Source organism: Centropristis striata, chromosome 18 (genome assembly GCF_030273125.1).
Source record: "Centropristis striata isolate RG_2023a ecotype Rhode Island chromosome 18, C.striata_1.0, whole genome shotgun sequence".
Taxonomy (NCBI): domain Eukaryota; kingdom Metazoa; phylum Chordata; class Actinopteri; order Perciformes; family Serranidae; genus Centropristis; species Centropristis striata.
In genome coordinates, this window is record NC_081534.1 from 5,613,734 (window position 1) to 5,629,377 (window position 15,644).

The 15,644-nt window shown below is 41.5% G+C and overlaps 1 protein-coding gene across 8 annotated transcripts in view; it reads left to right on the plus strand.

Moving 5' to 3' along the window:
* Nucleotides 1–15,644, plus strand: part of LOC131991319 (kelch-like protein 29) — a 233,969-nt gene that overhangs the window by 65,910 nt on the left and 152,415 nt on the right. For all 8 annotated transcript variants that reach the window (XM_059356683.1, XM_059356687.1, XM_059356690.1 and 5 more), the window contains exon 3: nt 10,864–11,175. In XM_059356683.1, coding sequence (XP_059212666.1) covers nt 10,903–11,175 — 273 coding nt within the window. In that variant the 5' untranslated portion in view covers nt 10,864–10,902. The remainder of the gene's footprint in view (nt 1–10,863; nt 11,176–15,644) is intronic.

A 15,644-nucleotide genomic window follows, 5' to 3' on the forward strand; every position in this document is an offset into this window, starting at 1 on the left:
CTAATTTCCTCTAAAATGTAGACTTAACAAGAACATTTAATAAAGGCATTTTATCATTTCTGCCAACGAACAGGGAGTCTTGGGTGGCAGGGGTTTTGTTCAAAGTATGATATGTAACATTGCCACATTAAAATGTCTAAAAACGACTAGCCTTATGTTCTATGTTTTGTAATATTTTACTTACATTATCCCAAATGTTTCCACCAATGTCAAACCCAGACAAATCTGTAATTTTATTAATAACACACTCTGTATCGGTGCCATTTCCCATTGATATTTTTTCCCGCCATAAGTCATATATAGACTTTTATCCAGTTCAAGACAGATTTTTATAATACACTAAATAGAGCCCTTTTGTTTTGTAGAGGAGGTGACCTCTGCAGATCATTTCTGAATAATGAACACAAGAGGAACTCTAACAAAGAGAAACTGACTCCAATGGCATCTTTTTTTATAATAAGAATAATAATACATTTAATTTGTATAGCGCTTTTCTAGACACCCAAAGACGCTTCATGTTTTTATTAAGCGCAGCAGAAAATCACATAGTGAACACTTGAATTGTCCTTTTAGTGCTAAAGTAGTGGATGGTGCTTGCAGTGTGAATCTTCTTTATTTTCAAACAATATACCTCATTCAGCCTCTCAATGGAAATTCTCTTCCTGCCCTGTGGTAAGGGTGCAGGGTCAACCAGCAGCACTGCGGCCCCTGAGCAGGTGTTAAATATCTTGCTCAAAGGCTCTTGGAGCGCTACGTGCACATGAGGGGATCAAAGCACTGGCCCTCCAGCCTGAGGATGACCTCTGTAACTGCTCGGCCTTGCAGAAGTCAAAAACGCACGCTCATGTAAGGGAGGGATAGACCTAAATGTAGAGCCTTTGTTGCTTCGAGGGGGTCAAGATACAATCCAACCCCGGAGCATCTCTATGGTAATGATGGGGGAGAGCAAGATCGAAAACGCGCAGGGCATCTCCATGGCGACAGAGGTGATGTCATGATCCCTGCTGCCGGCATACTCTCTTTAGCCGAGGATGCAACCACACGCCATGGCAGCTTTTTATAGTGAAGGCCAGTCGGCTCGCGAACTTCTCCGTTGTAAATCACTGTCACTGTAACCACTCCTCTCGCTCTCTTCCACATTGTCTCCCGTCTCTTGCTCTCGTTTAATTCTCTTCGTCTCTTTTTCACTCTCTCATTGCCGCTCTGTCTCTGTTATTGATGTCTATATCTCTTGATCTCTCCTGCAGCCTGGCCGTGCACTCTAAGCCGGTGGTGTTGAAAGAGATGGATGCTCACTGCCCTCAGTAATCTCCGCAGCAGCCATTTAGATAATTAAGTCACTATTCTTGCACTTGCCTCGTGTCCCGCTACCGAAGCTGAACGACGCACATGCCCACATGCATATTGATATATTTATACACGCTTGTCCCAGTAGGCGCAATAATGCAGCAGCCCATAGAACATGTCACTTTTTTTGTTCCAACTGCCCATGAGTGTTTGTGTGTGTATGGGCCCGTCTGCCTAGCCGTGTGTGCATGACATCAGCAGTGTGAGCTGTTTGTTTTGATGCCGTTGTTGGTTTTTATTTAGAGAACAGAGAAATTCGCAAAAGGATGCAGCAGGGAGAGAAAAGGCGACAGCTGCCATGGGCCACAGAGAATACACACACACACATACACATGCATAACACGCATAAACACACTGCATGATTGGCGTCTGGAAATCTGCTGCTCCCACACCGCATAGAAAAAAAGCATGCAGAACGGCTGGATGGGAAAGTGTGCACACTAGCCCCAGGGTTTTTCTCCAGCTTTGTGTCTTGCCGTTGTGATAATGTGGAGTTTTGTTGAAAGTCTGTGTTTTAATTAACTGAGCAGCAGCGTGCGGCGGTGGAGGTAGCAGAGCCTCTCTGTTCCTCAGGCTAATCACATGCCTGGGATACTGACAACCAAACACTGGCAGGGTGTTACTAACTCGGTCATTGCAATATTTCATAACGCTGCGGCCATTACTGTCTGGACGGACGCCAGTGAGAGATGACATTTTTTGGACTGAAAAATGATGCTCGACCCATGCTGTTTTCATCATGGAAAAGTAAAAACAGAGTGTGTTCAAACTACAGTAAACAAGCAGCTTGGAAACCCTTGCATCATGTCGTATCCCCCACAAAAACACACATGCAGTACACACGCATACAGCTGCCTTTTTTTCCACATTGAAAAAAAAGTTTGACTTATTATTGCTCTGCTAAAAAGAATTGTGCTGATGCACACTGCGGGGGAAGTTTGCTGTCAGTGGTGCAGGTATATGCAATATTTCTTAATCTTAAGAAAAAGTAACCCTTGGCCTCATCTTCTTTTTACTTCTTTTTCTCTCTGTCTACCTAATACACTTTATCCCTTTTTTATCCTCTTTGAATGATTTGGCCTGTGCCTGCATGCTTTATCAAAGAGAAGATGATCAGGAAGTGTCTGTCTTTGGCAAAATGAGGCAGTGTGTGCATGTCACCCACCAGTGTTTCATCCATCAAGGTGTCAGATTAATGTACAAAGTGCCATCTCTCACTATCATCTCCTCTGTGAAAATCCTAATAGGCAGATGAGATAAGGAATGTGAGGTGCTGGATTCAGATTAGTGCTAGGGTCTGCTCAGAATGACGGCTGACTACCCTGTGGTTCAGGTTTATTTCAATGTCAAATGCTTCCCAGTTGTCCTGTAGCTGCAGCTGTTTAAGTAAAACCAGCCTACATGCCTCTAATCATCTGCTAAAATGAAAGCTATTTATGGTCTGAATGGTGCCTAAGCTGGTTGGCTCTGTTTCGAGACGTCCTATGTTTTTTTATGATCCACTGCTGACTGTGCTGCGTCTCTGGATTCCACTCAGACCACTAATGAGGTGTACGAATTGTAGCAAAGTACTAATTCCCCTCCAACCGCTGGGATTAATTGGACCTGCTAATGCTAAGAATCAATCCCAACAATGGCCTCGTTGGTTTCCATGCCAGCAGGTAGCTGCGCTCATCTCTGCTGCTTCTCATCCCTGAAGATGGGCCTTTCTCTTCCTCTCTGCAACCCCCCCCACGCCTCGCCTCCACACACACACACACACACACACACACACACACACACACACACATTCACACAAAATCATGTAAGAGCTCATGAGATAGACACAAAACTCCATTTTTCCTTTCCTGTGTTCGCCTTTCCTCTAGCTTCCGCTCTGTTGTACTTTCCCTGTCTTCTGGAACATCAATTAGGTTTCTCCTGTAACCTGTCCTGAAGAGGAAAAAGCTTAAAATACCCAGGAAGCCCCTGGTTCTTTTGTGGCAGACCCGTTTGCTTCATCAATCAATACTTGTGAAAAACAGAAGTGAAAAAAAAATCCTGAAGATGCTGGAAAAAAAAAATCTCTGAATAAAGAAAATTTCTTTGTTGTAAGAATATATCAATATATGAGAGTTTTGCAATATTATGTTTTGTGATCCTGTATTGATTCTCAAAAGCACTGTATTGATTTTAATTAATAGTTTGCATGCAGAGATTCACAACATAAAAATTACACAAAAAGCAGTTCTATGATTAAAAAATGATTTTAAAACACCTTGTGCACAGCGGTGCTTCTTCCTTGGGTGTTTAGCTGGTGCAGGGTAAAAAAAAAATGTAGTTCCTGCTCTGAATTTTTCCTATTATTCATAGTTGTGCTAAGATATTGAATGTTAGGGAACTAACTGTGATAACTACATTTAATAATGTATAATGAATTGTATGTATGTATGAATAGTCCTGTCATGATAACTATTTTCATTTGACATTATATCCCAGAAATGATTGCGATAAACGATATTATTGTCATTTTTAAGACCAATTTATACCACTAATATGATACACTCTTTCAAGTGCAATGTTTCAATTCTTAAGAATATTTACACATGAATGGGAAAAATATATTAGAATATCCTCAATAAGTCAAACAACAGACCCAGAAATTACAATAAAACATTTCTCAGAATTTTTTATTTATTTTCTTTCTGTTTAGCCAACATACGTAGGTTCCGCGTCTAAGTTTTATAATAGTCAGTAAACCCCTGGTGTTTGTTGGGCATCATGTTGGCTAAAGTCCTAGTGATATTATAAAGTTAAAAAAATGTTTACTTGTAGACAATGGGCAATATCGAGAACAGCCAAAATTATCGTGTATCATATATCATAAAATAAGTTGTAATTATCTTAACAGGCCTGGACGTGAAAGATGCACCATCCAAATTGAGACATGACGATCTTTGGCGGTACAGACTCGAGCTGAGGTGGAGAATTTAAAAAGCCAGAGACTCTGGCTCGCCTTGCTCCAGGCTATTCCTGTACCAACAGTCTCTCCCATTATTTAAATATCAGGATGAATACCTCTGTTGTCCTGGAGGAACTGTCAGCACATTTACTGGTCTACCATTGTATGGGTGTATATGCGACGTGCGTGTGAGCGAGCATGTGTGCTTGTGACAGAGTGTGTGTGTTTGTGGTTGTCTGTGCACGATTCCCACAGGGCTCCTCATTTACAGCAATATCTTGTCCTCGTAAAGTTACAGTATCCCTACTATCCCTGGTCCTCATTTGTACCATCCAGACATGCTGATGGACGAATTGATCATTAGCCCAGAGTGTAGCAGGTGGCTCTTTATGTGTGTTAGTGTGTGAGTGTGGTGAAAGCTGGGCTGTCACCGGGTCAATAGAGGTAAACACTACTACAGATTGGAAATGGAGCCCTTTCTCTTGGGGAGTATCCGTAGCTGGGGGTATTAAAAGCAAAGCAGAATGTGCCAGCAAGGCAAACATCACACCCTAGCACAGACATCCTGCTCCACCCCACCCTGATCACATCCTTAACACCCGTCTCTCTATTTCAGGCTTACACACACTGATACTGCTGTTATATCTCATTTGCTCGCTCACTCACACTGGCTCACTGTCTCCCTGTCGCTGCCACGTTACTGTCCATCTGTTATGCTCCTTCTTTCCTCACGTCTATCTGCGGCTCCCTGCGTATTCCCACATGGCTTTGTTAACGCAGCTCTGTCACACAGTCTCAGACATGCTGCGTGCCGCCTCGGAGTGACAGATGCTGTTCTTTAGGGTGTGTGTCTCACGTTCCCACCTGCCAGACAACTTTTTGTTTTGGCTAATCACTTTGCTATTGCTCAGGAACCGAAGTTATTGAAGATAACTGATGCATGGAAAACTCACACAGGAACATGCGTTGCATCCCCATGGTGAAAGCAATGAGGTCACGATGATGAAAGCGTTACTTCAAGGAACACACCGGCCACGAAAAGATGCAAAATGACCACAGAGAAAAATAAAGCACTACAAAGAGACACAAGAAGACTACCAGGAGACCAAAACAAGTCCAACAAGAAGCAAAACAGCTGCACAGAGACACAAAGGCTATGTTCAGACTGCAGGTCTTAATGGTCAATTTGGATTTTTTTGCACAGATCTGATTGTTTTTGTCAGGCTGTTCACATTTTTTTTTTAAATGAGGCCTATATCAGACTCTCGTGTAAACTGCAGGTCCTAAGAACAACACGCAGCGTGATTTTTAACTGGCTTTTTTGTAAAGCAACGGCTGCTATTTCTGTATGGAGGTGTGTGCGGATGAGAAGTCGGACCCAGGAGTGGCGGAACCGTGACTTAAATAGCTTTACAGAAACAGACTTCATCCAAAATTTTAGGATGTCAAGGCATACCTTTGCCTACATCTGTCAGCGCTTCTCCACAAGACACTAGTTACCACACGCTGTCTAACCTCGCTGTAGAGTGGCGCAAAAGTCGCATAAAATGTGACATGACTGTTCAGACTGATGTCGCATTGGAAAACATCGGACCTCCAATCGATTTCGGACCACATTTGAAAGTGACCCAGGTCTGAACTTTTGAAAAATTGGATTCCATGTGATTTGTGCTGTTCACACTATAAAAAAAAAAAAATAAAAAAAAAAGAGATTTTTTTTTTCTTTTGGATTTGGGCCACTTTTGTGAATGTAGCCAAAGAGACCTACTACGACTATGAAAAGATGAAAAATAAATAACAGAGGGATACAACAGGACTACAAAGACTCAAAATGAACACAAAGACATACAAAACAACTACAAAGAGGCACTATGAAATGAGCAAAACAAATACATAGAGACAGAGAATAACCACAGGAGAAGAAAAATATATAAATAAACCAAAACAATTATAAATTAAAAAAACAACTGCAAAACCACAGAGAGGCACATAATGACTGCACAGAGACACCAAACAACAACAGAAAGAGCCTCTAACCTGTGTGTCTGCTCCTGTGTAGGGTCAGTGGGAAAGCCTTTTGCATGTTTGTGCCCAGAGCCCCATTGCCTCAAAATCCACCGCTGCTTTAACGGCATCTCTTTCATACGTATCTACACGCCCACACAGTCGCACCTTTCTGTCTCAATTGCACACACATTTGGTACATTGTATGCTGGGTGCAATTTTGATTCTGACGCATCAGCAGTGCTAGAATAGTCAAAAAACACCCAGCGACCAACACACACACACTCTGCCTCCTCTGCAGCTGACTGCTTTTAACTCCTGACGTGACTGACAACACAATGGATATGCCAGTCAGCCAGTCAGTCAGCTCATTAGGTTTGATTGCTGACACGGTATTTCTCACTTTCTTTTTCGGCTCTTCTGTTCCGGATGGAAACCAGAGGCTTTTTGTTACTATTTGCGCTTCTAGAGGATTAGTGATTTTAATCATTTGTTTAGATTTTCATCTCTCTGCGAAGGATTCTCAGTCTTCAGCTGTTATTTTAAGTAGGAGTGTGAGTGAGAAAATAGCATTTGGCGTGGGAAAGTCTGATACCTTCAGGTAAGATTATTAACATGCTGACAGGATTGCAGGAGCTGAAGAGCCTCATTAATTGCTGTAGGGTATGACTGGAATGCTGTCATTAGTTTCTTATGAAATTGAAAAGGCACTTAAAAAGGTTGGTTTAACATGCAGAGCCTTGCAGCAAAGGTTATCATCTCTTCTCCTCTGAAGGCCCGTTGTTTTGTCCAGAGCTGACAGTGACTTTATTGGATGTGAAAGAAAATGGGGAAATCTTTATTGGCACCTTCTCCCTAGAGCAGTGCGGCGCAGAGCAAAGTGTCATTGTAGATGTGATGTATTTAAGCGTTTATCTGGTCTGGCAGGGTCCACAGGTGTGTTGGGTGTTGGTTTCCACAGGCACCTCCAAGAGCGAAATTTCTTTTATCGCCTCCTTGTACTTACCCTCACAAACACACACTCTCAGCCTCAAGGTGATGTGAGCTCATACACGGACGTACAGACCTTAAAGGAGTTGCCGAAATGCCGTTGTGAAAGGAATTAAATGCGTCTGTAATTAGTAGCTTAAATCCTTCTGTTCACCACGGACCATAAATGTAGTGGGATTTGTCTCAGCGACGCAGGGATCAGTTGCCAGCCTCCGGTTACACAGTACATACTGACATGCATAGTGCAAGGATGACAAGAATTCACTTAGCGGATTGTGCACATATTGAAACGTAGTGCCAACATTCTGAAAATGCCACTCGCGTAAGTGAGTGAAATTGAAGCATGGTAATGTGAGATGCTTCTCTTCAGAAAAACATTCATCATTTTGTACAAACTACCTCAAACAACCTGCATTTACACTCTGTATCAAAGGAAAAAGAATGATGTTCAAAGATATCTGATTTGGAAATGAAACCTTGTATAATGGGAGGTAGATGCAACATAACAATTTTTGCTTATTTTTCTTAAGTTTTAGATGACAATATCACGCCAGATGATTCTGGTCCAAATGTTCCACATCACACCGACTCTCACACTGGATCAGTGACATGATTCCTATGAACATCATGAACAGGAAGTCGTTTCAGACTTTTCTACCATCTTACCAGCACTATGGAGCTATCTCCAGTGTAATAACAAAAAATAAATGTACTGTAATTCTAGGACTTTAAAGAAAGAACAATAGCAAAACATTTGAGTGCATAGTCACTGATAATAAATTATTAAGACATTACATTAAATATTATACAAACTTAAATAATATAAGAGCATATGTAACATGTAACAGCAATTTAGTTTAGTCGTTTACCTCAACAGCAGATGTGTCACAATTTCGTTCGATTTAACTAAGCTTTCAATTTTAATGATCTAAATCACAAATCCTTTACTATTGACCATATGGCCTCAGTGTGATACCAAAAAAACATATGGGAGTCATATCATTCACACTGGATACTATGCTGGCTGTAGCATATCCTTTTTAAGAACAATTTGAAAATGACAGTTGACGGGGCATCACACCAATGATCTGTATGTCTTTACAAATCGAGACTTGAAAGTATAACGATGTACATGTTTAAATTGAATTACATTTAAAAAAATTAAATTGAAAGTCTTATCATTTGTGGAATTTTAACAATGCTTACAACTACCTTTTTTGGCATTATATATGAAAACTTTGGTCATACAATTTTCATTATGAATACTCCCTGAATAATGCCACCAAATTAAAAATATAAATGACCATTTCACATGATACTTGCATAAGTAACGAGTTCCTCATCTGCTCTCTTAAAGTATTACCCACTTTTCTTTTATTAAAAATAGGACAGACTGAGGGAGGAGAGGATTAAAACCCTCGGCTTCTTATACATTTATACATTGCACATGCTGTGGACTACTAAGCCACTATTATCCCCCGTATTTAAAGCATTTCTGGTTGAAACACCGTTCTTTATTTACTTTTAATTATTTTTACCTATACTGTATATTTCAGCTTTACTGAAGGTTATCCCACAAAGCTCTCTTGTGTGGGCTCTTTAGAAACAGTTCTCTTCTGCATTATCTAATGGTTTTGTTCTCTAGTAGTGCCCTGTAGTTCCTGCAGGTTTACAAGAAGACAAAACACTAGTCGAGTTTGCGGTGAATCACAAAGCAGTCTAGACTCTGAAGCTCAGTGAATGCACAATGGCATGTACCCACTTCAAATCTGAAAAGGATTGGTAAAAATAAATAGTACAGAATTGTGAATGCAAATGCACTCTGCCCCCAATTCTGACTATTGTAGAGATAACGCCCTTTTCTTTTTTTCTTTTTCCTCTTCGTCTTCATGTTTTTATGTGGAGGAATTTTCTGCCTGCCCTCTTCTTTCTCAGCTGATGTGTGGAGCTTGTGTGATAAGAGAATATTACCTGGCACTAACTCTGCCATTGTTCCACCGGACCGGCACCTTGTTACTCTCTCTGTCTCAAACATTTTTAGAGATAATACAAGCTTATTCTATTGGAAATTTTTAGGTTGTTAAAAGGGGTTATTGTGGAAAGGGAGAAAGGTTATTGCAGAGTGAGTGCGAAAGAGAGCGTGAGAGTGTTGTCCCACAGCTTTTAGTAGCTCCATCTGGCTCTATCAGCTTGCTGTATTTGGACAGAGCAGACCCTGTATGGGAAAGAAATAAACGAAGAGGGGGTTTGAGAGAGAGAATAAAATGCATGATGTAAAAGAATGAAAAGGAGCACAACAGAAACAGACATAAAGGAAGGAGTGAGTATTTTAGCGAGTGAAATAATGGATGGTCACAGCAAGCTACGGATACAGAAGGGCCGGTGCTCCCACCACAGGCTGCGTTGTGTATCGCCTCCATCAAAGCTTTACAAAGAACCTTTCATTTCCAACAGCCTGCTCAAACACACTCACATACTACACTAGAGTTTTGAACATGCGTGTGCTCATTACATCCTGCCAAAACAGTACGTGCATACACAACCATTCACTTGCACTGCTTTTGTACACTGAACACACACAGAGCTACACACAGAGAAGCTGGCATTTCAAGGCGTTCGCTCCTCTGTGAGGCAAGAAGCAGCGTGACAGACCCCAGCGTGCAGAATAAAGACCTATCATCCGCTGTCATTCTCTCCTTACAGACCAGGGGATTTTGCATGGGGCTCGCTGAACCTGGTTTGAGGTTGTTATTTATTTATTTCATCTGTTATCAAGGGCTCGGGAAGCATAACGTGCCTTTGGTGGAGGAGGAGTACAATGCGCTACAAACCCCTCAGTGATGGATTTCACTTCTCAGATCCTGTGTCGCTTTGATTTATGATATAATATAGAGTGATACGCTGCTCATGCTACACAATAGCGCCATACCCCATACTGATGTAATTCCAGCTCGCTGTCGCCTCTTAGCCTATCACAGCCCGCTGTGCTTGAAAAGGGGAGAACCCTCAAATGCACTTCAAGGGCAATCTGATTGAATTAACCAGCCATTAGATGTATGAGATGAGCTGTAATTGCAGGGGTATTTATCTATTCAGATGAATGAGTTTTGACCACAAGGTCATGATACTGCAGTGCTGTCCTCGGAACAACTTGACTTAGCCCGTACCTGTTTGCATCTCGATTGGCCCTATTGCTTTAACCTCTCGTTGCTGAGCTTAGATGCCGAAACAAATTTAGCTCCTTATGGTGTTGGCACTGATGGTGTTTTTTATAGACCCGCGTAGCAGTGCTCATTTCTCTCTCTCTTGTCGCAGCCCTCGTTAATGACTGGGAGAATAGGAATTAGAGGCAACAAATGAGCCGCAGTGTGTTCATGTCAGTCAGGTGCATTGGGAGCAGATGCTTTGAGCATTTACACCTTCATGTCAACATGCTCTCTCCTTAATTCACTTGGTGTCTCCCTTTTTCTTTGTCTAGGTCTTTTTGTATCTTTAAAATCTGCTCTCTGTGTCTGTATCTCTTCCCTCCATTTGCATGCATAACATTTAACCTATACCCTCTTCTTTTCTATTTCCTGCAGGCCTGCCCCCGTTTTTCCCTCTGAGAGGAAGAGGAAGTGATGTCACGCCACCACCACCGCTTTGAGAGGGACTACCGGGGACCCTGGGAGCGGAGAGACATCCGTCCTTCTGGCCTCCACAATGGAGGAGCCAATCATAGCTGTGCCTCTGCCGTCGTCAATGGCAACAACCGTCCGGGGCTCCTTCCCCTCCCAGTCATCCCCTCCCTCCTCCCCACCCCAGTCACAGTTGCCGTGACAACATCGAGTAGCGACATAGCGGTCAAGCGAGGCATCACGGCAGCAGGATCGGTGGCTTCCGCATCTGCCAAGGTAAGAGCCTCGTCCAAACGGATGCCACAACACCTGCTGCCCTCTGACTTGTCTTGGAAAACTGTAATTCCTCCTGTTCTATTAAGTTTCTTTCCAGTCTTCGTTTCTCCCTGTCTCAACTTTTTAATCCGTGAAGACTCCCCAAGTGGACATAAACTCCAACTTTCCCCATGCTTTTGAGGCTTTCCAGCTTCTCTCTCTGTTTTCCAGTTCTCATCTCCCACTTTCTCCAAATGTTTCTGCACTGTCCAACTCACTGGCATGCCTGTCATGGTTCAACTGTCTCACTCTTCAAGCCCTTCCGCTCTCTCTCTCTCTCTCTCTCTCTCTCTCTCTCTTTCTCTCTCTCTGTCTGCTGCCTCCTGCACTCTCCTCCCTTATCCCTCACTCCAGTCCTGCTGCTCTCTCTGCACTCTCTCTGTCCAATGCCCCTTTCTTGCCAAACCATTTTCCTTCCATCTTCATTTTCTCTCTCTGCCAAATGGCAGGCTTGTCCTGCCTTTGCCCTTCTTGGTAATTTCGTTCTTTCATTATGTAAATGACCTCTGACAGTGGCTCAAATGGGTGCTGCTGTCAGAAGTGATGGCTAAAGGTGGTGCTTTTCATAACAAGCAAACAAAAAAGAACCATATCACCATAAAATCCCTGAGTAATACATTTTAAAATAAAACTTACTTCTGGAGCGGATGCAGAAATCTCCTTTTCAAACTTCTTTCTTAACCCTTACTTTTGTATTCTTTGTAGGGGGGTGGAGGTGCCCATTGACGAATTGGCAAAAAATTAAAGAATTGGCAAAAAATGTCAAAATCCCTCTTCAGTACCACATAACACAAATTCCTTGAGGAACACCATAGAAAAATCCTTCCTGTGACTTGGTTTCAAAAACTTTTGACATTTCTGTATTAATTAAATTTTCATGGCCAGCATATTCATATTATTGTTTCACCAGTATTTTAACTGTAGCTGAACTTGAGCCTGCTACAGCCTTATAAAGGACAAAAGTTTGCTACAGACACCAGCTTCAGCAGAGAGTTGAAGAGGTTAATATTGGTAGAGCTTAGATATAGATTATCACCAGGGCATATATTGAGCATGATTTTTGCTCCAATAGGTAAGACACCAACCAAGATACTTAAGTGTCAGATATCGCAATATTTGAGTTTGACTTATGTGTATATATTCCTGATTTAACTATATATCACATTTGTGTTTGTGTATCTTCCACTGAAAAATACAGCTTGGAAATATCTAGTCGTGAGCTGTACATTTTGTGTTCTCCACCCCCTCGCCCAGGGATTTGCTAGCTAGCTGGCTGTCAGCAGTGTGTGAAGAGAGGGGCCTTTACCAAAAAAGAGTTAGACATTTCAGCCTCTCCCCTGCCTCTGCTTCCATGGATACCATTCATCTTCTCTTGACACCCCTCTTCACTATCAGATCATTTGCTTTAATTTGAACTTTTGCAGATCCATGTGGGCTTTTCTTTACACTGGCACCTCTTCGGTCTCTTGCTCTCGGTGGGGCTTGCACTCTAAGAGCAGAGGTAAACAATGCTCTGGTAATTTAGCCAGTAAGTGCGCATCATTAGATACCCTGCTGAATGCACTGACCACAGACACAGTAAATCTGCTCTGGCACTGAATCGGCCCCTCCTTTTGTGCGGCTGAATAATTACATACATCCCAACAAAGTCTCACCAACTCCCACCGTGGCCATTGTCATCATTCAATGGCTGCCAGAGCAATTAGGTGCCTTGCTTTAAACGTGAGTGCACATTTCTTTAAAGGTACAGTATATGTGTGAATGTGTGTGCGTACATGCAGCACATATAATGCAGATTTTTCCCTTAGATGCCAATCTATTGGCGTTATTCAGGGATTTACCTTTCTACTTTGTCTTGTATTTGACAGTCCTTTGTAAGGCAGGCAACAGAGACCAGCAACAGTTAAAAAGGGAAATACCCAGAGTCTGGCTCTGCTTTAATTATGGCCTAAAAAAAGAAACTGGGGCCTCAAGAGCTGCCCAGTACCACTGGATCCTGTCTTTCTGTCTTCTTCCTGGCTGTCTGCTGTCCTCACTTGCTCTCTCTTTTTCTGTCATCTTCGATCAAAGCTGTTGGGGGTCACAAAGAGTCTGACGGACGGATGCAGCTCTCTCTCTCCATGGTCCCCGTGTCTCTGCTCTGTCCATGGCTACACTAAAAAGCTGACAGGCCATTATTGATCTCTACTGTTTGGAGACTCTCTCTTTATAAACACTGCAGCCCGAGTGGGGACACAGTCCAATAGCTAGACATGTACAGGCATGAGAGTGTGTCTGAAAGTGAAGCCATTGCACATATTAATCTGTCTTTAAGACAAACAAATAGAGTAATCCTTTCTCTGAATATGAAACGGGACAGAGAGCAGGTGTATTGTTTAGCTTTGGCGTTTTCTGGGTTCTGGTAAAAAATAATCTTCCTTCATGTGGCTTGCTGCAGCTTTACTGATCCAGTGCAGAGTTCTGTGGTTGGCATGGTAGTGCTGTGTGTGCAGGCACGTGTGTAGGTGTGCATATGTGTGTGGGTGTGTGTAGGACAAATGCTGAGAGTTGAAAAGTACCATCTGGTCACATTGTCCATCCTGATGTAAAGCTAACCACATGGAACAGTGAATTATAGTTCATTTAGAGCTACACTTTGGTATCCCCAGTCGGGCCATTAATTAATTTTTATGTATTTTTGTGCAGTTGTTACGCCTGTATAGTCACTGCACACACTAAGTCCACGTTGTTAATAAGCACCGTTTCTGTGTCCTGCTGATAAATATGACTTTTACACGTCAATGGAAAGTTTCACTTTGTATGCCATACTACGGCATTCAAGTCGTACTGTGATCCACAGTGCCATTTTCTTAAAGTATCAATTCCACTCAATTTACTAAGCAATAATTAAATGGACTTCTCTCAAATGAAGTGGTTGCTACGTTGTAAGTTATTGGATTTAATACTTTCCATGCAGCTCAGCCTGTTGGCAGCTAAGTGTGGTTAAACAGATCTACATTGAAAATAATAACATTTTATAGTATTTATAGGCACACACTGTCTGACTGAAAGTACACACAGGGTTCTTATCCTTGGTATGAAAAATAACTGTACTATAAATACTAACTATAATTATACAGTATATTTATTATAATTAACACAAGCTTTGATCCAAACCATTTTACATTTTCAATCCCAACCATGATGTTTTACCTAAATCTAACCACATACTTTTTTTATTATCTAAAACTAAACACTACTTTTTGGAGCATAAACCTGCCAACAAATGTGAAATGTAAGGGAACAGTGACCAGCCATTGAATGGACTGATAACAACCGTCTGGACCTACTAGCAGGTGGGGCAGGCCTCTACTTTCCCATGCTTATGGGGATGACCGCTGATAACACCCATTAAATTGTGTGATGACATGTCAGAGATTGGTCTACAGATGATTCACAAAACATTTGCGCCTAAAATAAAAAAACAAGAAATTCTGAAAAAGGATCTTGCTAGGTTAAATGCTTACAAAGTTTACACATAGGCAAGCTGAAGTTTGAGTCTGATAACACATTAACACATGAATCTATTGAAACATGCATTTCCCTTTATTGCCTAAGCCTTTAATATGAAATATAAAATCCATCATCCCTTGATATTTAATAACAGCAGTGCTGGGATTTAGGTTGAACCCACATTAAATAGAATAATATACAGTTACATATTGATCTAAGGAGTGCTGCAAACTAATAACTGTTGTGAGTGTGGGCCTTTTGCCTGTAGGCTTATGTTGATTCTCTGTTTCACTGGCATTTTTGTTCAGAAAGTTTACATCCCATTCATTTACTCTGTTGGATATTTCTGACCCACAGAGCAGCCTCAAGACAGCAGAATGAGGGATTCTTTTAGCCTTTAGCCATCTCGTTAGTTTAATGTTGCTGGAAACAAAACTTATAGAAAATATATTCACATTCATTAAGTTTAAGTTTACGGTATTCAGGTCAGGTCGCTGTAGCACTAAAGCAGGTCTAGAGAGGGCAAGTTCAGTATGGAAGATTTAAAGAGATTCTGTACATTTTGTACTATTTTAACAATGTTATTGGTATTCTATATTTGTGTGGAACTAGGATAAGAAAAGTTTTCTCATTGGCAAGTCAAATTTAAATTTCTTTCTTCGTTCTTGCTTATTTGGTGTGGCTAGTAGTACTGCAAAAGGTTTTGAGTATTTCAGTCAGTCATGACAAGGTATAATGTTAGTTTCCAGGATTTCTGTCTTTTTTTTCTGTCTGTCTGTCTATCTGTCTGTCTGTCTTTTTTTTTTTTTAGCTTCATGTTGATAATGTTCTTTGTAGCTGCTGTACATTTTATTCATTGTACAGTCTGAACACAGTACAGCTTCCAGGAATACAAGGTAGCACATAAACCAATGATGGATACATTTGATATTTACCTT